Raw genomic sequence first — 23,968 nt, 5'->3', positions numbered from 1 at the left:
GTAGTCTAGAATTTGTTTCTGCAGGGTGTTGAGAAAAGGGGGAGGAAGGGGGATTGGAAGGGTTTGTAGGAGATATATTTTTTTAGTTGCGTAGCCTATGTGTCCAAGCCCCGGCATAAAATCCTGATTATTGGTAAGAGGGGTTAAGGGGGAGGGTCTACTGGAGAGAAGGGGATAAGCTTTTAGTATTTTTTCCCACATACTATATGTTTCCTGTATGATTGCTTTGCAAATTGGGGAGGGTAATTTATTAGTTTTTGGCCCCCAGCACAAGGTGCCGAGGTGTGTGTAACCCGTTAAGTCATGTTCTCAATGGACCTAGGCCTTTCGGTCGTAATTTGAAAACCCTTCCTGTTTGAAAGGTAGACTCATAATGTGTTTGTTGATTCTTGCAGGTTGTTTATTCCATATGTAGTCTAGAATTTGTTTCTGCAGGGTGTTGAGAAAAGGGGGAGGAAGGGGGATTGGAAGGGTTTGTAGGAGATATAAAATTTTTGGTAAGATGTTAATTTTGAAGGCATTTATTCTCCCAAGCCATGATATATTACGGGAGAGCCAAGAGGACATTTCAGCTCTCAGGGTTTTTTGTAGTGTTTTAAAAGTGGTCTCGAAAATGTCGTTTAAAGAAGGAGTCAGAAAGATACCTAAGTATTTTAATTTTTTTGTTTGCGATTTAAAGGGGCAAGTTTGTTTTATCAGTTGTATTTCTTCAGGGGGGAGCGAGACATTGAGAATTTCCGACTTAGATTCATTAATTAGAAAATTGGAAACTGAGCTGAGTTCTGAAAAGGAACGTAGAAGTGGAGGGATAGAAATGGATGGGTTTGTGAGAAAAAATAAGATGTCGTTGGCGTATAATAATATCTTGTGTGTAGTATTCCTTATCTGTATTGCCTCAATGTCCTGTTGGGCGCGTATCCTAATAGTAAATGCTTCCACCAGGCAAGCGAAAGGTAGGGGTGAGAGGGGGCACCCTTGTCTGGTGCCGTTTGAAATAGAAAATGGGTGGGAGGGGGTCCCATTTAATTTTACTTTGGCACATGGGTTCACGTATAGGGCAAATATTTTACAAATTACAGATTCACCAAGCCCAAATCTTATCAGTACTGACCTGAGGAAGTGCCAACAGACGCGGTCAAAAGCTTTTCTCTTGTAAGGTGTATCCAGTCCACGGATCATCCATTACTTGTGGGATATTCTCCTTCCCAACAGGAAGCTGCAAGAGGATCACCCACAGCAGAGCTGTCTATATAGCTCCTCCCCTAACTGACACTCCCAGTCATTCTCTTGCAGCTCTCGACAAAAAAGGAAGTAGCTAGAGAGATATGGTGTTTACAGGGAGTGCAGAATTATTAGGCAAATGAGTATTTTGACCACATCATCCTCTTTATGCATGTTGTCTTACTCCAAGCTGTATAGGCTTGAAAGCCTACTACCAATTAAGCATATTAGGTGATGTGCATCTCTGTAATGAGAAGGGGTGTGGTCTAATGACATCAACACCCTATATCAGGTGTGCATAATTATTAGGCAACTTCCTTTCCTTTGGCAAAATGGGTCAAAAGAAGGACTTGACAGGCTCAGAAAAGTCAAAAATATTGAGATACCTTGCAGAGGGATGCAGCACTCTTAAAATTGCAAAGCTTCTGAAGCGTGATCATCGAACAATCAAGCGTTTCATTCAAAATAGTCAACAGGGTCGCAAGAAGCGTGTGGAAAAACCAAGGCGCAAAATAACTGCCCATGAACTGAGAAAAGTCAAGCGTGCAGCTGCCAAGATGCCACTTGCCACCAGTTTGGCCATATTTCAGAGCTGCAACATCACTGGAGTGCCCAAAAGCACAAGGTGTGCAATACTCAGAGACATGGCCAAGGTAAGAAAGGCTGAAAGACGACCACCACTGAACAAGACACACAAGCTGAAACGTCAAGACTGGGCCAAGAAATATCTCAAGACTGATTTTTCTAAGGTTTTATGGACTGATGAAATGAGAGTGAGTCTTGATGGGCCAGATGGATGGGCCCGTGGCTGGATTGGTAAAGGGCAGAGAGCTCCAGTCCGACTCAGACGCCAGCAAGGTGGAGGTGGAGTACTGGTTTGGGCTGGCATCATCAAAGATGAGCTTGTGGGGCCTTTTCGGGTTGAGGATGGAGTCAAGCTCAACTCCCAGTCCTACTACCAGTTTCTGAAAGACACCTTCTTCAAGCAGTGGTACAGGAAGAAGTCTGCATCCTTCAAGAAAAACATGATTTTCATGCAGGACAATGCTCCATCACACGCGTCCAAGTACTCCACAGCGTGGCTGGCAAGAAAGGGTATAAAAGAAGAAAATCTAATGACATGGCCTCCTTGTTCACCTGATCTGAACCCCATTGAGAACCTGTGGTCCATCATCAAATGTGAGATTTACAAGGAGGGAAAACAGTACACCTCTCTGAACAGTGTCTGGGAGGCTGTGGTTGCTGCTGCACGCAATGTTGATGGTGAACAGATCAAAACACTGACAGAATCCATGGATGGCAGGCTTTTGAGTGTCCTTGCAAAGAAAGGTGGCTATATTGGTCACTGATTTGTTTTTGTTTTTGAATGTCAGAAATGTATATTTGTGAATGTTGAGATGTTATATTGGTTTCACTGGTAAAAATAAATAATTGAAATGGGTATATATTTGTTTTTTGTTAAGTTGCCTAATAATTATGCACAGTAATAGTCACCTGCACACACAGATATCCCCCTAAAATAGCTAAAACTAAAAAAAAACTAAAAACTACTTCCAAAAATATTCAGCTTTGATATTAATGAGTTTTTTGGGTTCATTGAGAACATGGTTGTTGTTCAATAATAAAATTAATCCTCAAAAATACAACTTGCCTAATAATTCTGCACTCCCTGTATTTAGTTTATCTTTATCTCAAAAGTTTGTTATTTTCAAATGGTAACGGAGTTGTACTGTTTTAGCCTCAGGCAGAAAGTTGAAGAAGAGTCTGCCTGTTGTTTTTGATGATCTTAGCAGGTTGTAACTAAGATCCATTGCTGTTCTCACACATAACTGAAGAGATGAGGTAACTTCAGCTGGGAGAATGGCGTGCAGGGTCTCCTGCTATGAGGTATGTGCAGTTTAAATTTTTCTAGAGGAATGAATATGCTAGAAAATGCTGTTAATACCGGATTTATGTAAGGTAAGCCTGATTACAGTGATTTAATAATGACTAGTATCATGCTTGCTGTAAAAGGTAATATTCTTATTACTTTCTCACATTACTGAAAATAAGATAACGTTTGCTGGAAGTGTTTAAACGTTTTTTTCTACATATTGGTGATAAAACTTTATTCGGGCCCAGTTTTTTTCCACATGGCTGGCTAGATTTTGCCTAGGGGTAGTTTTTTATGGCCCTCTCACTGTGAGTACAGGTTGGGAGGGGCCAAATTTCAGGCCTAAATCGTGCAGTAGTTTTTGCAGCTTGAGACTTCCAGCTTCCCTGAAGGAGTCCCCTGAACATTTAGGACCTCTACAAAGGGTTTTTGTGCCTTCAAAAGTTGTTGCATGGGCAGGTAGGGCCACAGCAGAGCTGTGGCAGTTTGTTGTGACTGTTAAAAAACGTTTATACCTTTTTTTGATCCGGTTTTGAAACTAAGGGGTTAATCATCCATTTGCAAGTGGGTGCAATGCTCTGTTAGTCTATTATACACACTGTAAAAATTTCGTAAGATTTACTGCTTTTTATCACTGTTTTTCAATTTCTGACAAAATTTGTTTCTCTTAAAGGCACAGTACCATTTTTATTTTTTGCTTGTTTACATTTATCAAAGTGTTTTCCAAGCTTGCTGGTCTCATTGCTATAATTCAAGAAAAATCCGGAGCCGCAGCAATAAAATGTAATATCTTTATTTATCCATAAAACAGGTCTGGTAACAGCCAAAAGCACAAACATGCCCTTCAGTTGACTGATAAGCTTACGCTTTTCGGCATTATCGCCGTATTCATAGCTCTCAAAATCCCTTACAACTGTTGGGCCTAATAAAGGAATAAAAACCACCGGATTGGCTGATGGGCATTAATTACTTAACTCTTTCTTATACTGTGAATTTCAATGTTACCTATTCACATAAACTATTACCATATAATCTACCTGTGAATTGCATAATAGTCCTTTATTAGATTCACAGGTAGATTATATGGTAATAGTTTATGTGAATAGGTAACATTGAAATTCACAGTATAATTAATACATAATATGTTTTATGGATAAATAAAGATATTACACTTTATTGCAGCGGCTCCGGATTTTTCTTGAATTATTGCATTGAGACGATTAACGGAATTGAAGCCCAATTGTTCCCAGCACCTGTGGAATCACCTGCCAGAATTTGTACGAGGTAGCCGAAGGGAGGTCACAGAGACCGGCAACGGAGGATTGGGAATTCCTTGCCCCCCCCCTCCCCCACAAGTCGGCACCTGACAGTGAAGTCATATTCGAGTGCCGAGAGGAGTGTGAATCAGGCGGCGTCCGGGAAAGCGGGCTTGTAGAGCGAGGAGGCTCCGAGCAGAGCGCATGGACTTACGGCCACCGGAAGGATCCAGTCACTCATACGGCACTTCCTACACTGTTCACCGCGTCAGGTCTGTAAGCCGTGAAGATTGGGGGTAAGTGTGTGTGTGTATGTACATCTACCGAGACTACCTATCTGATATTCCACACAAGACAATATTGTATAAGACTCTTTTTCCCTTGACAGGGGATTACTTGGTCTCATTGCTAGTCTGTTTAAACATGTCTGACATAGAGGAAACTCCTTGTTCATTATGTTTAGAAGCCATTGTGGAACCCCCTCTTAGAATGTGTATCAAATGTACTGATTTTACTTTAAGTTATAAAGATCATATTCTGTCTTTAAAAGATTTATCACCAGAGGAAATTGACAAGGGGGAAGTTATGCCGACTAACTCGCCCCACGTGTCAGAACCTTTGACTCCCGCTCAAGGGACTCCCGCTCAAGTGGCGCCGAGTACATCTAGAGTGCCCATGGCGTTTACTTTACAAGACATGGCGGCAGTTATGGATCATACCCTTACAGCGGTATTGTCCAAACTACAAGGGTTACAAGGAAAGCGAGACAGCTCTGGGACTAGAAAAAATACAGAGCTCTCTGATGCTTTAGTAGCTATGTCTGATATCCCCTCACAATATGTAGAAGCTGAGTCAGGAGAGCTTCTTTCTGTGGGTGATTTTTCTGACTCAGGGAAGATGCTTCAACCTGATTCTGATATGTCTACATTTAAATTTAAGCTTGAACACCTCCGCGTGTTGCTCAGGGAGGTTTTAGCTACTCTGAATGACTGTGACACCATTATAGTGCCAGAGAAATTGTGTAGATTGGATAAATGCTATGCAGTGCCTGTTTACACTGATGTTTTTCCAATACCTAAAAGGTTTTCAGAAATTATTACTAAGGAATGGGATAGACCAGGTGTACCGTTCTCTCCCCCTCCTATTTTTAAAAAAATGTTTCCAATATATGCCGCTACACGGGACTTATGGTAAACGGTCCCTAAGGTGGAGGGAGCAGTTTCTACCCTAGCTAAGCGTACAACTATTCCCATCGAGGACAGTTGTGCTTTCCTAGATCCAATAGATAAAAAGTTAGAGGGTTACCTTAAGAAAATGTTTATTCAACAAGGTTTTATTCTCCAGCCTCTTGAATGCATTGCCCCGGTCACTGCTGCTGCGGCCTTCTGGTTTGAGTCTCTGGAAGAGGCTTTACAGGTAGAAACTCCATTGGATGATATACTTGACAAGCTTAAAGCGCTTAAGCTAGCCAATTCAATTGTTTCTGACGCTGTTGTTCATTTAACCAAACTAACGGCTAAGAACTCAGGTTTTGCTATACAGGCGAGTAGGGCGCTATGGCTTAAATCCTGGTCAGCTGACGTTACTTCAAAGTCTAAGCTTCTCAACATTCCCTTCAAGGGGCAGACCCTATTCGGGCCTGGACTGAAGGAGATCATTTCTGATATTACTGGAGGAAAAGGTCATGCCCTTCCTCAGGATAGGTCTAATAAATTAAGGACCAAACAAATTAATTTTCGTACCTTTCGAAACATTAAGACGAGCGCGGCATCAACTCCCTCTAATACAAAACAAGAGGGAAATTTTGCCCAGTCCAAGCCGGTCTGGAGACCTAACCAGGCCTGAAACAAAGGTAAGCAGGCCAAGAAGCCTGCTGCTGCCTCTAAGACAGCATGAAAGATCAGCCCCCGATCCGGTAACGGATCTAGTAGGGGGCAGACTTTCTCTCTTCGCCCAGGCTTGGGCAAGAGATGTCCAGGATCTTTGGGCGTTGGAAATTGTGTCCCAAGGATATCTTCTGGACTTCAAAGCTTCTTCCCCAAAAGGAAGATTTCACCTCTCACAATTATCTGCAGACCAGATAAAGAGAGGCATTCTTACATTGTGTTCAAGACCTCCTAGTTATGGGAGTGATCCACCCAGTTCCAAAGGAGGAACAGGGGCAAGGCTTCTATTCAAATCTCTTTGTGGTTCCCAAGAAAGAGGGAACCTTCAGACCAATCTTAGATCTCAAGATCCTAAACAAATTTCTCAGGGTCCCATCTTTCAAGATGGAGACAATTCAAACCATCCTACCTATGATCCAGGAGGGTCAATACATGACTACCGTGGACTTAAAGGATGCTTATCTTCACATTCCGATACACAAAGATCATCATCGGTTTCTCAGGTTTGACTTCCTAGACAGGCATTACCAGTTTGTGGCTCTTCCCTTTGGGTTAGCTACGGTACCAAGAATCTTTACGAAGGTTCTGGGCTCACTTCTGGCGGTCCTAAGGCCGTGGGGCATAACAGTAGCCCCTTACTTAGATGACATTCTGATACAGGCGTCAAATTTCCAAATTGCCAAGTCCCATATGGACATTGTTCTGGCATTCCTGAGGTCTCATGGGTGGAAAGTGAACGAAAAGAAGAGTTCTCTATCCCCTCTCACAAGAGTTTCCTTCCTGGGAACTCTGATAGATTCTGTAGAAATGAGGATTTACCTGACAGAGGACAGGTTGTCAAAACTTCTAAATTCCTGCCGTGTTCTTTATTATACTTCTCGCCCTTTGGTGGCTCAGTGTATGGAAGTAATCGGCTTAATGGTAGCGGCAATGGACATAGTTCCGTTTGCCCGCCTACATCTCAGACCGCTGCAACTCTGCATGCTCAGTCAGTGGAATGGGGATTACACAGATTTGTCCCCTCTACTAAATCTGGATCAAGAGACCAGGGATTCTCTTCTCTGGTGGCTATCTTGGGTCCATCTGTCCAAAGGTATGACCTTCCGCAGGATAGATTGGACAATAGTAACAACAGATGCCAGCCTTTTGGGCTGGGGTGCAGTCTGGAACTCTCTGAAGGCTCAGGGGTCGTGGACTCAGGAGGAGGCACTCCTTCCAATAAACATTCTGGAACTAAGAGCGATATTCAATGCTCTTCAGGTTTCAAAGATAATTCAATGGGCAGAGATTCACTCTTGCCATCTATCAGCTATCCATATCCCAGGAGTAGAGAACTGGGAGGCAGATTTTCTAAGTCGTCAGACTTTTCATCCGGGGGAGTGGGAGCTCCATCTGGAGGTGTTTGCACAGTTGATTCAACGTTGGGGGAAACCAGAACTGGATCTCATGGCGTCTCGCCAGAACGCCAAGCTTCCTTGTTACGGATCCAGGTCCAGGGATCCCAAGGCAGGGCTGATAGATGCTCTAGCAGCACCTTGGTCCTTCAACCTGGCTTATGTGTTTCCACTGTTTCCTCCGCTCCCTCGTCTGATTGCCAAGATCAAACAGGAGAGAGCATCGGTAATTTTGATAGCACCTGCGTGGCCACGCAGGACTTGGTATGCAGATCTGGTGGACATGTCATCCTTTCCACCATGGACTCTGCCTCTGAGGCATGACCTTCTACTTCAGGGTCCTTTCAACCATCCAAATCTAATTTCTCTGTGGCTGACTGCTTGGAGATTGAACGCTTGATTTTATCAAAGCGTGGTTTCTCCGAGTCGGTCATTGATACCTTAATACAGGCGTGAAAGCCTGTCACCAGGAAAATCTATCATAAGATATGGTGTAAATATCTTCATTGGTGTGAATCCAAGGGTTACTCATGGAGTAAAGTCAGGATTCCTAGGATATTATCTTTTCTCCAAGAAGGATTGGAGAAGGGTTTGTCAGCTAGTTCCTTAAAAGGACAGATTTCTGCTCTGTCTATTCTTTTGCACAAACGTCTAACTGAGGTTCCAGACGTGCAGGCGTTTTGTCAGGCTTTAGTCAGAATCAAGCCTGTGTTTAAACCTGTTGCTCCGCCTTGGAGTTTAAATTTAGTTCTTAAGGTTCTTCAAGGGGTTCCGTTTGAACCTTTGCATTCCATAGATATTAAGCTCTTATCCTGGAAGGTTCTGTTTTTAGTAGCTATCTCCTCGGCTCGAAGAGTTTCGGAGTTATCTGCTTTACAATGTGATTCCCCTTATCTCATTTTTCTTGCAGATAAAGTAGTGTTACGTACCAAACCTGGTTTTTTACCTAAGGTGGTATCTAATAAAAATATCAATCAGGAGATTGTTGTACCGTCACTGTGTCCTAATCCTACTTCAAAGATGGAACGTTTTTTACACAATCTTGACGTGGTCCATGCTTTAAAGTTTTATTTACAAGCTACTAAAGATTTTCGTCAAACATCTGCATTGTTTGTTGTCTACTCTGGACAGAGGAGAGGCCAAAAGGCTTCAGCAACCTCTCTTTCTTTTTGGCTAAGGAGTATAATACGCTTAGCTTATGAGACTGCTGGCCAGCAGCCTCCTGAAAGGATTACAGCTCATTCTACTAGAGCGGTAGCTTCCACATGGGCTTTTAAAAATGAGGCTTCTGTTGAACAGATTTGTAAGGCGGTGACTTGGTCTTCGCTTCATACTTTTTCAAAGTTCTATAAATTTGATACTTTTGCTTCTTCGGAGGCTATTTTTGGGAGAAAGGTCTTGCAGGCAGTGGTGCCTTCCGTTTAAGCGCCTGCCTTGTCCCTCCCTTCATCCGTGTCCTATAGCTTTGGTATTGGTATCCCACAAGTAATAGATGATCCGTGGACTGGATACACCTTACAAGAGAAAACATAATTTATGCTTACCTGATAAATTTATTTATCTTGTGGTGTATCCAGTCCACGGCCCGCCCTGTCATTTTAAGGCAGGTGTTTTTTATTTTTAAACTACAGTCACCACTGCACCCTATAGTTTCTCTTTTCTCTTGCTTGTCTTCGGTCGAATGACTGGTAGTGGCAGTTAGGGGAGGAGCTATATAGACAGCTCTGCTGTGGGTGATCCTCTTGCAGCTTCCTGTTGGGAAGGAGAATATCCCACAAGTAACGGATGATCCGTGGACTGGATACACCACAAGAGAAATAAATTTATCAGGTAAGCATAAATTATGTTTTTCCACGTCTGTTGACACTATGGCTAGGGGGAGTTGTTTGAGTGACGCATGTTCAATGAGGTGGAGGGCCCTAATTGTATTATCCCTGGCTTCTCTGGTGGGAATAAATCCCACTTGATCATTAACTATGATGTCTGGGAGAATTTGGTTCAGCCGTATAGCCAGAAGTTTAGCGTATATCTACACATCAGACAGAGATATAGGCCTATAGTTTTCTACCCTATCGGGGCTCTTTCCAGGCTTAGGGATGACAGTTATATGTGCTTCTAGTGCTTGTTTGGGGAATGGGTTGGTTTCTGAAATGGAGTTAAAAATTTGTAAAAGATGTGGGATCAGTTGCTCTTTTAACTTTTTATAATAATAATTGGTGAAGCCATCCGGACCCGGGGCTTTACCGTTCGGTAAATCTTTAATGACCTTTTCTAATTCTTCATTGGTAAAGGATTTGTTAAGGAGGTCAGATTGGCTTTTAGAGATTTGGGGAAACTTGATTTCATCTAAATAAGCGTCTATTTTCTGTTGCTTAGTCTGGGGTAGATTACATCCTGATGCTGTATCTAGGGGTGTCAAATTGTATAGAGATTCGTAGTAGGATCTGAAGGCTTCGGCAATTTGTTCGGTTGAGGAGTATTTTCTTTGACCCTTACCCTTTGAAACGTAAAACATATAAATCCTTCATATTAGAGATAGTTTACATGCAAATAAGCGACTGCATTTGTTATCCCCATCGTAATAGGTTTGTTGTAGTTTAAGCGCCTGGGTTTTATACTCGTAAGTTAGGAGGGATTTAACTTTGTTTCTTTGTATTTCCAGGTTCTCTTTGATGGTGGGGTTGTTGGGGTCACTTATCTGGCCAGTTTCTAGTTTTTCTATTTCCCCCAGGGTGTTCTTTAGAATCGTGTTATTCATTTTAGTTTGATGGGTTTTAATACAATTCTCCCCTAAGTACTCCCTTATGAGCTTCCCAGGGGGTGTTATCATCTTGTACCGAGCCCTTATTAATAGCAAAATATTCAATAAGCGTTTTTTCCACCTTTGTGAAGTAGATTGGATCGTCTAGTACACTCTCATCCAACTTCCATTGGAAGGGGATGAGTGGGGCTGTAGGCCAGGACAGGGTGCATGTGATCATGGAATTGTCGGACCAAACTCTGGGAAGGATTGTTATATTTTTGACAGTTGAAAGACTAGTTACGTCCATCATAAAGTAATCAATTCATGAGTGAGATTGTTGGGGAGGAGAATAGTAAGTATAAGACCTATCCTCCGGGTGAGTTATTCTCCATACGTCCTGTAAAACTGCATTTCGTAGGTATGTTTTAACGTTATGAACAGTATTATGGGAGATATATGATGAGCCTGTAGAAGTGTCTAGGGCTGGATTGAGTGTAATGTTGAAATCCCCCCTAATATAATTGATCCTCTACCTTCTTATAAGAGTAAATTGGTGAATCTTTTAAAAAATCTCCCCTGATTGGAGTTAGGTGCATACACACTCGCTAAGGCTATATAATGTGCCTATGAGGATTATATACCGGCCCTCTGGATCCCTAATTTTTTTCTGGAGCTTAAAAGGTATGGATTTCTTAAATAGGATTCCCACACCATTTTTCTTCACTTTATGAGATGCATAAAAAGAATCTCCAAATTTATATTGGTAAGTCTTTGGTTTTCTTCCAGAGATAAAATGGGTCTCTTGGAGGAAAACTACATCTCCCCCTTGGTGTCTAAAGTCTCTGAGTGCTAAGTTACGTTTATGTGTACTGTTGAGACCTTTAGAGTTGATTGTTAAGAGGGTTAGTTTGGGACTATTTTGGACTGGCATTGTTAATCTTTACTGACGTGACATAGCAAGAAAGTCTCAAGTATCTATCGGAGGGATATAGGGTTAAGTGTGGGTCTCTGGTGGGGGGGGCAAGGAACAAATGGTGTTGTGCAACTCTGAGTGTCTATTAGTGACTGTAATATCTGCATTGTCAACAAATTAAACAATGTAACAACAATTAAACAATACAAACAAATGAATAAAAAACAGTAGAACATTTAAACCTGAAGAGGTCGAATGACCGATAAGAGAAAGTCTCCTATACGGTGGGAGGAGTGTTGGCCGGACCAAAGACTCCCCCCCCCCAAATGTGTAAACAATTCTATTAGATTATACCGGGAGTGGTATGATTATCCAAGAATCGTGATACAAAATGGTTATACTTTTGCAAACACTTTGTAACTAATAGAACTAGGTAGCTTAGGGATTTGGGATGATGCCTGAAAAAAGTAGGGGGTCAGGGAAATGGGTATTAAACTTGCATGGGGGGATAACCTTGGGTACAAAAGTTATAAGCTAACTGCGGTATCTGATAACTGGGTAACATGACGCCGCACAGTCCAGGCATTCAGGGGACCATGTGAGAAGAATATCTGAGAGGTAAGTGGAGTGAAAATCTAGTCCCGAGAGACAACAGAGTAGGGGGTGGTAATGATATAAGCTCATGAAGCCTGGTCATGGAGGGTAATAGTAAATTAGTTTGCTAGAGATGTGAATGTAATTGTAATTATTTTGATATAGGGAGTGGAAGGCCCGATTGAGGGCTAAGCCCAGGGGCCTCATATATATAATAATTGTCCCTGATAGAGAGTGACAAAAAAACAGAAAAGTAAGGCATGTAGGTGCAGATAAATATTATCACAAACCCATTAAACAAATACATTAACTGTTAAACACAATAATGGTAATTAGCAAGAATATTTTAGCATGAAGTGGTTTAGTTTTTATGGCTAATGCCTGAAAGAAAAAAGTTCTAGTGGTCTTCAATTAGCCTGGATAGGGAACAAAGAACAACAAATAATGCAATATGTTATTATCTCACCACTTCTCCGGGTGGAGAAGGTCAGGTGTTATCGTCCTCTGGGTTCATTGCAGGTGAGGGCGAGGTTCTGTCCCTACGTCTTCTGGTGGGGACTTTATGCCAGAGTTCTTTGCTTTTCAGATGTTCTTCAGGAGTGGGCCCAGAATGACCCTCTGAAGATCCCAGATGTTGGTCCTTCACTGATATGCCTAGACCCCTTGCAAAGGAGTCCAAGTCTTGCTGGCCTTTGTATATGTGGGTGTGACCATCTTTTGAAACAATTAGGCTGAAAGGGAAGCCCCACCTATACTTAATATGTTTTTCTTGTAGGGCTTTAGTGAGAAATTGTAAGTCCTTTCTTTTCTGTATCATAGTAGGGCAGAGATCCATATAAACCTGGAGAGTGTGATCAAGATATTGAATGTTGGGCAGTTGGCGAACCTTGTTCCATAATTCTTCTTTGTCCTTGTACTTGAGGAATCGTATTATGACATCTCGGGGCAGTGAGTTGGGTCTTGCTGCTCTTAGAGCTCTGTGAGCTCTGTTTAGTTCTGTAGGTTGTGCTTGTGGGTCAGCTTTAATAAACTTAAATAAACCTTGTAGGTAATCTTGTAGGTCTGATGTGTGCACGGTCTCAGGGATCCCCCTGATCCGTAAATTATTTTGTCAGCTCCTATTTTCAAGATCTTCTACTTTATCTTGAAGTAAGTCAATTTTGGAATCTTGTATAGCTGCGCCCGTGTTGATATTGTTTATCATACCCGATAAAATGTTTTACGTATCTTCCACATCTTCTACCCTTTGTCCAATTTCACTAATTTCTTTGTGCAGGGATGTTAGTTCCTTTTTGATGAGAACTTTTAGAGAGTCATTGTTTATTTGGTAAGTTTGCAATGTCCGCCTTTAATTGTTCAGTGTAATCGACGGTCAGAGCTATCTTAGCCGGGTTAGTGTCAACGGTAGGGTGAACACTAGGTTCATTATTTTCTTCCTGTGAGTTATCTTGAGGTTGAAAAAATGCAGTAACTGAGACCGGGTTAGATAGATGACTTTTCAAGGTCTTATCTGCTTTGGCTTTCTTTGCCGCCATGTTGGGTATGCGTTATGTCTATGTTTGATGTGTGATCACCACTTTAACTGAAAGCTTAAGATGAGCAATAAGGTGTCTTCATATATTCAGATGGCATCAACCTAGTAACGTAGCTTGTGTTATTTCTGCAGTGCAGTATATATTAATGAATTTACCTTGTTGGCAATAGGAACAGCAGAAGGATTGACTGTGTGCAGGAGCAAATAGGGCACTTACATAACAAACTTGCTTGAAGTATATGTAGCTATAGATGTGCACTACTTGTGGCTCCAGTTATATCCCCTGTGTGCTCAGTTGCTTGTGGCCATGGCAGATAATCACAATGTTTAAAGTTTATATGGTTCACAAACAGGGGTATTATATGGCTCACAAACAAGGGTATTATCAGCACTTCAATAAAGTTGGATGTATTGTCGCTGTTGTGCCGTGCTCAATAATATTTTTGCTCTGCCAATGGCAGGAGAACTAGGGTGCTATAACATAGAGGATACTAACGTGGTGTGCATATTTTCAGGTTCTGTGACTGTACCTTACATGCTGTCTGAAGATTCGGTTGTTTATGTGTTCGTGTACCTGCAAGGATCTTGCCACATGCCACCTGTCATGGCGTTCATGAAGCTGCAGTGTTACTGTATGTAGGCTTTCTTTAGGCCCATGCAGAGTGGGGTTCAGGTGCTGAGCATGCTGCTACGGTGTTAGCAAGGATGGCTCATAATGTCCCTGGTAAGATGAGTTGGTAATGGCGGGTTGTGGGCCCGGCGGGCAGACTAAGCTTATGCCCTGTTAGGGGTGGTGTATACTCTTCACCAGCACCGGGTGGCTCAGTGCATATTCCTCACCGTTTTTAAAAAGTGATTCCCAGTTCTAGAGAACGTTTAGGGGGTAAGTTGGTCCATCGCAACACGGAGCAATCACACTACGCGGCCATCTTCTTTCCCGGCCAGGCTCTGCCTCAACATTTAAGACACTTTTATGAACTTTAGGTAGGTGGTTGAAAATAGGGACCACTGGATAATCCACAAATAGATACTTAACAGTATCATCGTCCAGTAGGCCCAAATACCTTCCATCATCCAACAAGTTCAAAAGTTCCTTTTGAAATCTGTTAGTGGGATCATTGGACAATATAGTGTAGGTAGCTGGGTTATCAAGTTGTCTTTTTGCTTCAGTGATATACATGTCCTTAGATAAAAAGAACTATGCTTCCACCCTTGTCAGAATTTCTGATGACCAAAGATTGGTCATTCTTAAGGGCACTAAGAGCCTCTTTTACCCTTAGTGACAAGTTGTGGTTGCCAGGTCTTCTAGAGTGATATAGTGTAGTGAGATATTCAACTACCCTCTTATGGTAAAGTTCCAATGACTTCCCTCTACTCTGTAGGGGATAAAATTTAGATGCTTGCTTAAACTTCGGTAAAATGTCAGGCATTGAATCAATAGACATATTTGATTCAGCTTGTAAACTCTCTAATATAGTAATATTGTAGACATCTTGAAAGTCACTAAGGCTGGGAGTAGTGCCAGTCATAGGATTAATACTGTCATCAGGATTGGTATTACCAGCCAATTCATGAGCTTGATTATTATCACTTACTGAAAAATGTTTTTGCAAGGTGAGTTTTCTAATAAATTTATTTACATCGACTATTGTGCCAAACAGATTGAAGCCACTGTTGGGGCAAAAGCCCAAACCATAGTTTAACACCTTAATTTCCATAGGCGTAAGTGTATGTGAGGATAGATTAATAACACTGCCTAAGTCGGCCGTTTTATCTCTCTTAGTGAGTATCTGTGTTTGCTCACAAGTTCTGTCTCTCCCCCTGTGGGTTGTTTTAGAACAGACCGAAAAACCTGACTATTTGCAGTGTTAGACCTACCTGGTACAGCACTGGCACCTTTATGTGTGATGTATGTATCACTGTGTATGGGAGTCTCAACTGTTACATTTTTAGATGTTTTGGGTTTTGCTCCCTGAACTCCCCCAGTGAGTGTATTAGATATATTATCATCTACAGTGAGTGGATATGTTGATATCTGTGGATCAATAGGTGTGATCTGGATGTTAATATCTGATCTGGCTTCATTTTCAGAACCTGAATTATCCTCACCAGATGTGGTTGCCAAAAAGGATGATTGTTCATCATCAGTAGTGTCTAAATCTGCAAAACTGACCTTCTTTTTGTTTTTATTCTTATTTTTATTATTGACTTTCTTATGTTTGTGAGGAATACCACTTGATTCATCACTCCCTGAAGCCTCACTGGCTTCTGAATTATTAGTCAACATGTTGTTAGATTTATTTTTGTTTTTTCTATTAGAATTTCTACCTCTAAGCCTGGCCTGTTTTTGCCAAATGAAAACCTTACCCTCTTGGTAGTCCCTTTGGTCCCGCAAAAAGTTAGTATGTTTGGTTGAAATAAGTGTTCTCCTAGTATTTTCAACCACTTCAGCTAGCAATTTATCAAAGCTGCTATACTGCTGTAGCTCCCTATATTTGGAAAGATCACTTTGTAATTTAATTATGTCATTTCTCACTAGTTGGAGTTGAGTGGATTTATATTTAACAAGTAAAACCATTCTTTCGCCTAATGGGTTAAGTGGGTGTTCACTAGTGTTCACCTGTAGCCAATAGCTGTGTGGAGTGTTACTTTTAAACACCTCCTGTTTTAGTATCCAGCAGGTCTTAGATTACGGCAACACGCCGAAACTAGTAGGGCCAGCTGTCTCCGTTTGTTGTGCTGGTGCTGATGGATTTTTATCCCTATTTTTGTAATAAAGCATGAAGATTTTATATCTACAAAGAGACTCCTTTCCTCATTTTTTGATAGGTTCAGAACTAATTTGAGGAAGCACATCTTTACAAAAGATTGGCTTATTTATTGATTAAACTTAAAGGGACATTGTACCCTAAAATTGTCTCACTTGTTATGTGTTCCCAAATATCTATTTTACCTGCTGGAGTGTTTAAAATAGTTTACAAGTAGTTCCTTTAAGTTTATATTAGCAATTGAAAAAGCTGAATGTACCTGTGGTATACCTAAATATACAGAAAGTTTTTATACTTAAAGGGACAGTCAAGTACCCAAAAAATGTTCATGTTTCAAATAGGGCATGTAATTTTAAACAACTTTCCAATTTACTTTTATCACCAATTTTGTTTTGTTCTCTTGGTATTCTTAGTTGATAGCTAAACCTAGGAGGGTCATATGCTAATTTCTTAGATCTTGAAGGCCGCCTCTAATCTAAATGCATTTTGATAGTTTTTTACCACTAGAGGGCATTAGTTCACGTGTTTCATATAGATAACATTGAGCTGATGCACGTGAATTTACCATGGAGACAGCTCTGATTGGCTAAAATGCAAGTCTGTCAAAAGAACTGAAATAAGGGGGCAGTCTGCTGAGGCTTAGATACAAGGTAATTACAGAGGTAAAACATGTATAATTATAACTGGGGATTTGCAAAACTGGGGATTTGGTAATTAAGGGATTATCTATCTTTTAAAACAACAGAAATTCTGGTGTTGACTGTCCCTAAGTATAGGCTATAAAAAAGCTGTGCAAACATAGCCAGCAGAAGAAATTACAATGCCAGTGGGAAGTAGGTGAGATGGTAGGTGTGATACATAATAAAAGGTTAATTTCCGATTGTTCTCTCTACTAGGATTTGGTATACAAACAGAGATAAGCATCTGTGTATAGAGAAGGTGATAACATAATGAGATGTGATGGATAGTGGTGTCAAAGAACAAAATCAGATATTTTACGTACAAAACTAAACCTAAAGAAGCAAATTCCCATATGTTTTATACTCTGCTGGTGAAACACAATATACACATTATAATGTCCTTTTAACATAGTAAGGACAAGGACTGTAGATGAATCCAGGAAATAAGGAATATGCATAAGGTTACCCTAAGAAACATTTAAATTAATGCATCAGGAAGAAATCTGGCAGAAAAAAAAATCTAATGGCTAAGCAGCATTTTTTTTAATGGTGAACTTCTTCTTGAAAAATAATTATTTGTTAAAAGTTTACCAAACATCAGTTTCTCATTATTATTATTATAATTGTATTATATGCCAACATATTCAGCACAACTCTCACATAAGGTGCATAATTACAGAGTCATATTCAAACAACACTTTATTGTATAACATAAAATTATATATACACTCACAAAGGTGCCCTCAAACATATGAGGTATATTTCTGCCGTGAATGATTATTTATGTCTCACTCCAGCCATATAGTCCAGTATCCACCTTACGTCTGTACATTGTCCTGACTCAATAATAGTCACAAACATATACACTTGGGGATCTGTTTAGTATCCGTGGCTAGCAGGGACAGTAATAAATAAATAAAACACTATAATATATGGAGATTGTGTGAAAATCACTACACGAATGGACCGTAATAAGCCGGCTGCAGTCCAAACCATGCTGTGTTCACACTCACTTCTCCTAAAACAAACAATGGGTGTGGCATTATGCGTTTTGCGGGCTCCTCCCCGCTTCGTCAAAGGCTATGCCCATCCTATCTCTGAGCCTCCCTTTTAACGTAATCACTGTTCATGCCCCTCTCCAATAATAGGTTAATATGAATGGATGTGTGCCGAAAGGAGAGTGTCTCATGCTCCAGTCATCAAATACCTATGCTGTATCTCTCACAGTTTAGCAGTTACTCGCTTATTGGTTAGTGTCACTTCCTGACATTTTTATAGGGTTATGCTGCGCTCCGTACAGCAGATTAAAGTCAGTCAGCTGTTCATCATCTTATAGCAGTGTATTACATATGGATCACTCTAAGAGACTAACCTTGCAGCATCTAACATGCTAAAATACACAGTTATTATAATAACAACATCAATTAAAATCAGTTACAAAACTTAACAAATAAATAATAATAATTAAAAATAAAAACATATAATTTACATAATGATCACATAATTGCATGTAAGTACATGGATTTATATGTATACACATCGGTATATAACCAACAGTTACAGGTCGACAAATATTATGGTTATAAATATATATAATGTCATCATGCAAACTCATGCCTAATCATCAAACCCATGCCAAAAATCAATAATAGATTAATGTATAAAAGTAGCATAGTGAGTATCTAAGGGAAGAATCCATCCATACACGTCTATCAAGCAATCAAATAATATAATATAGTATGAACTACTTCATATGGCATATTTAGATATTACAATACTAGGGAAACTTATTCTAGATATCCAAAAAAGCTGAAAGTCAATGTGACGATTGAGACCCCCCAGACCAATAGTACCCAATCAATGGATCCAGAAGGTCTCATGCTGTCTAAGCTGTAGGAGGCAATCACCTCCTCCTATAGATCTCTTAACATGTTCGATACCTATAACTGTAAGGCTAGTGCTGTCCTTATTATGTACTTCTAAAAAATGGGCTGAGACTCCATGGGTATCCAAGCCCACCTCTATATTCCTAAGTTGTTCGCTGAACCTCGTGTTAACAGGACGTTTCGTACATCCTATATAGACTGTATCACATGGACACCTAAGAAGGTAGACCACGTAATTGGTCTTGCATGTCATAAGCTCTTTAATTTTATCATTTCTGTCACCCTTAGTCATGCCAAAGTATTGGTTGTGTGGATCTATATGGCTGCAACATGTACACCCCTTCCTTCCACATCTAAAAAAACCCTGGGTATTCCTCTCAAGCCAGTTATCATTTTTATTAATTTGTTTTAAGATGCTGGGACTTATTCTATTTCTTAAGTTAATATTCTTCTAAAAAAATTACTTGCCCCTTTTCACTCAGAGTGTCTTTAAGAACAGGATCCTGCATCAGGATAGGCCAATGCTTTTTTAACAGCATTTTCAATTTCCTTTGTAGCTCTGTTATATTTAGTCACTGTTTTCTCCTAATTGTCTTTGCTCTTTTCATTTTTTCTTAATAAGTTCACACTTATCCATTTTGTCTACTTTCTCTTTTGTATTTACCAATAGATCTTCTGGGTATCCTTTTGCCAAAAATCTGTTGATAATCACCTTGGCTTCTTCCAGAAAGTCAACACGTTTAGTGCAATTACGTTTGGCTCTCCAGAATTGGCCTAGAGGTATATTTCTCTTCCATTTTTTATGGTGACCTCTTCTGGCATGTAGGAACCCATTGGTGTCTGTTGGTTTCATATATAGGTTTGTATAGATTTCACCTCCTTCTTGTATACTTTCTAGATTTAGGAATGTGACCTTTATGGGACTACATTCCATAGTAAAACTTAGATTAAGTGTGTTCCTATTTGTGTACTCAACAAACTCCATCAGTTCTTCTGTAGTCCCTTGCCAGACCAGGAGTATGTAGTCTATATAGTGATACCATTGTTTGATACAGTTTTTATGCAGGTTTTCTGTATTGAAAACAAATAGATCCTGCCACCAACACATACAGAGGTTTGCAAAATTGGGGGCAAATGTTGTCCCCATTGTTTGGAGGAAATACTTGCTTTCAAACAGAAAATAGTTTTTCTTTAGAACAAATTCCATTGCTCTCTCCAAAAACCCTATTTGTGTCTTATTAATGTATCCGCATTTACCACAGAAATATTTCACTGCAGTAATGCCTAAGGCATGGGGTATTGGTGTGTACAATTAGCACACATCCATAGTTACCTAAATACAATTGTCCTGCCAGGTTATATCCTCTAAGAGCTCTAGAATGTGTAGGGTATCTCTTACATAGGATCTCAAACACGGAACCATCGGTTTCAAGATATCGTCCACATATTCAGATAATTTGGTTGTTAGGCCCCCGATCCCCAACACTATCGGCCTAGCCGGGGTTTTTTCCAGCCCCTTGTGTATTTTGGGTAGATCATAGATTATCGGTAATACAGGATCCTCCACAACCAAATAGTTATACTCCAAATTAGTTAGAACTGAGTTGGTCTTGCCCTCATTAATTAGTTCATTATAATCATTCAAGAAGGATTTGATAGGGTTATTATCCAATCTACTATATGTGTCTACATCACCCAATAACCTATATGCTTCACTTATGTATTCCTTCTTGTCCTGCACAACAATTATATTAGACTTACAAGTTAAAAAAGTTAAAAAATACATACTGCATTGCCATTGCCAATTATATTCCTAAAATATATGTGTGTGTGTGTGTATATATATATATATATATATATATATATATATATATATATTAATAAAGGTCCAATTTTTACACTGCCCACTCTTTCTTGCCAAGGGCTACTAATATTTTAGCCATCTTAGCAAACATAGTAATACTGGTGGCATTAATGAACCTTCATTAGATGCAGAACATGTAATTTAAATAAATTCATAAACTTGCCTTCATAACGTTGCATATCTTGCATTGACATCTACTTAAATGTAATGAGCCCTAGAGCTGTGTGCACTAAGTATAAAATACAAATAAGAACCAGACCACTCACCTCCACTGTACATCTCCAACACCAGACGTGGGGACTAGCATGAAAGAGCTGAAAAAGATCTCACTAGAGTACACCTTATTGACAGGAAGAGGCGGGTTTTAGCACAGGGAGCACAGGAGGAAAATATGGAGTAGATGGTTGGATCAGGAGGCCCACAATCCCCACATTAGGGTTACGCAACCCCATATGGGGTCACGACCCACAGTTTAAGAAGGGCTGTTCTAAGGGGTACATTTATTAAACTGCAATCCACCATATTTAAGACGCTATAACTACTTCTTTTTTATTCTCCTTGCCTCAGAAGTGGCAAGAACAATCACCCTGACACTTGCTTGGTGATTGAGATGCCCTGCTGTACCGCAATTGGTTGTGCTGGAGCAGGGGCGGCATTGCCCACGAATCCTTGTGCAATGTTAAATTTTGCCCTTTAGTGAAACATCGCAAGTGAAAATTGCAGGGATAATACATTTACCCCTAAAAGGAAATTTGAAACAATAGAAGGAAGACATCTGAGAAATGGACTAATGTAGGTTGTGCACAACTCTGAAAATGGTGTGTTTTTATGGAACACTTCAAAGACTTAAAGTTTTGGATGAGTATTCTAGAGTGAGGCAAACAATTCCACAGAATGTGTACAAATCTAGAAGTCCTGTAGATAGAACATTAGAAAAGTAGAGTGTGTCCTGACTCCTCGCTGTGAATTAAGACAGTCTGAATCATCAGTATTTTAGAAGCCTGCAATCAAGGCAGGAAAGAGACTTGGGAAAAAAATATATTTTTTTTTAAAGTGCACAATGCTGAAATGTAAATTCTGCTTATTTGATTTTAAATGCAATTTTAGATGTCCCCGTTAGTTGATTAGCCAAGACAATGAATTGTGGACCATACATTCAATTATCTATTTTACATAGACTCTAAGGGGCCTATCTATCAAGCTCCGAATAGAGCTTGATGTCCCCTGTTTCTGGTGAGCCTGCAGGCTCGCCAGAAACAGCAGTTATGAAGCAGCGGTCACAAAGACCGCTGCTCCATAACCTGTCCACCTGCTCTGAGCAGGCGGACAGACATCGCCGGAAATCAACCCGATCAAGTACGATCGGGTTGATTGACCCCCCTGCTCTTATGAGCTGCTGGTGCAATGCTGAATACGGAGAGCGTATTGCTCTCCGTATTCAGCGAGGTCTGGCGGACCTGATCCGCACTGTTGGATCAGGTCCGCCAGACCTTGTTAAATATAGGCCTAAATACCTAGTGAAAAAGGATGATCTTCCTGGAGTCATTCTGAAGTAATCGATGACTCCAGACTAGTCATCAGAAGCCATCCTGAAGTATGCCCATAGGCCGAAATATTTAAATTAGATGACTCTTGAGTCATTCACTGGCTGTTCATCATGCTTGTGACATAATCAGTAAAGTAATCTGCTAATCATTTTAAAGTTATCACCCAGAATGTTTTACCTTAGCTGATGACTTTACAAATCTGAGGATGTGAAGATGACTTCTAAAGTAGTTTAATGATCATCAAATTACTCCAGAATGGTCTCTAAAGTAATCATATTTGTCTTGGGGAACATTAGTGAAATTTTAGCTGATAATGACGTGATATCATTTGTGATATTTATTTTTTTATCTACTATTTTCTATAGTATTTATTGAATTTGTTTGCAATTTAGCTCAATCTACTAATAGTATAAATGACGTTCTGTAGTAGCATAATAATAAATGACTAAAAGCATTGTATTGTAATTGTTTTTTTACCCATTGCTCTGTGTTAGTATTGTTTACAGATATATGATATCTATCTCTGGCATGTTAGTGCAATAATTCTTTGTTCGTTGGTAACAATGTGTTTTTCTCCAACAAGATGTTAACCTCATAAGCTAATAGCAATAACAAGTTAACCAATGTATTAAAGAATTTTGCGTAAGCGTATTTCATAATAAAAAAAAAGTGTCCTCAAGTTAAAAAACATTAGTATGGTGTTATGAGGCACTCACATATTAGAAAGGACAGGCCCTATTTTCTGCTTAAGTGTAGCAAGTGAACAAGCCAGTCACACTGACAAACCATGTGTGGCCATCTGCAAACAAAGATTAAAAAGAGCAACAACAACAAAAATCAGCCTGTCAGGAAATAAAGTGATATAATAATAAAATATGTAATCAAAGTATAAAGGTTAATAATATTATTACTTAACAAACACAGTGCCTTTTCTTGCAGTTCATCTTTCTCCCTGGTCACCTTTGTGTGGTCATTTTGTAATTCCCAAAGCCTAAACATTTTACAAGACTGATTTAAGTTAAATTGAATTCTTCTGCAAACTTCAATAAAAAGATCACACTTCCAAAAATCTTTCATTTATTTATCAACCTGTATAAGCATTACAATATTGCGTTCACTTTTAAATACAAAATATGTGTATAGTAATTTTAGAGTACATCTCTACTTTAAATAATGTGCATGCCCTCTATTACTTTCCTAGGTTAGCGTTGTTGTTTCACTAATCACAATGATTGCTCCTTCTGCATTTGAACTTGTGGCTGCTTTAGAGATGTACCACCCCAGAACCACTTTACGATTCCAGCTAGCGAGGTATGGAGTAGAAGACATTGATAATATAGCTCACCAGATATGTACATAATATTGTGTACGGCTGACAGCTAAATGACCCAATCTATTGTGTTTGTTCTAGGGTTCTTGTATTATATCTCGGAAATCTTTACAGTTTAATTATTGCACTGCTGGACAAAGTGAACAGCATGAGTGTAAGTAGTGTAAGTAGTGTAAGTAGTATTTGCATTGACATATAGGAGGAAAAAAAAGGAATACAGTAAACATGCAGCAAATTATGTCATTAGAAATTACAGAAATGCACTATCAATATACACTAAGGCATCATACTCTATTTGAAACATGATGGGAGAAATAAAAAATGTTGATGTACACTATGGTATTTTTGGCATTTGTGGTATTACACTGTTATACATTTTAAATTAAGCACCGTGCCTTATTGTCAATAACAATACAAAAGAAATAATATTAAGCATTTAAAATGCTGTATGATTCACATCTATTGTGTCTTTCTGTTTG

General features: G+C 39.8%; 1 protein-coding gene across 1 annotated transcript in view; it reads left to right on the top strand.

Moving 5' to 3' along the window:
* Positions 1-23,968, top strand: part of TMC3 (transmembrane channel like 3) — a 141,042-nt gene that overhangs the window by 57,323 nt on the left and 59,751 nt on the right. Inside the window, exons 11-12 of the mRNA XM_053719325.1 lie at positions 23,361-23,470; positions 23,571-23,661. Coding sequence (XP_053575300.1) covers positions 23,361-23,470; positions 23,571-23,661 — 201 coding nt within the window. The remainder of the gene's footprint in view (positions 1-23,360; positions 23,471-23,570; positions 23,662-23,968) is intronic.

The sequence above is a fragment of the Bombina bombina genome, chromosome 6 (genome assembly GCF_027579735.1).
Source record: "Bombina bombina isolate aBomBom1 chromosome 6, aBomBom1.pri, whole genome shotgun sequence".
NCBI classification, from domain to species: domain Eukaryota; kingdom Metazoa; phylum Chordata; class Amphibia; order Anura; family Bombinatoridae; genus Bombina; species Bombina bombina.
Note: the sequence above shows the minus strand (reverse complement) of the source record. Positions and strands in the feature narration are given on the sequence as shown.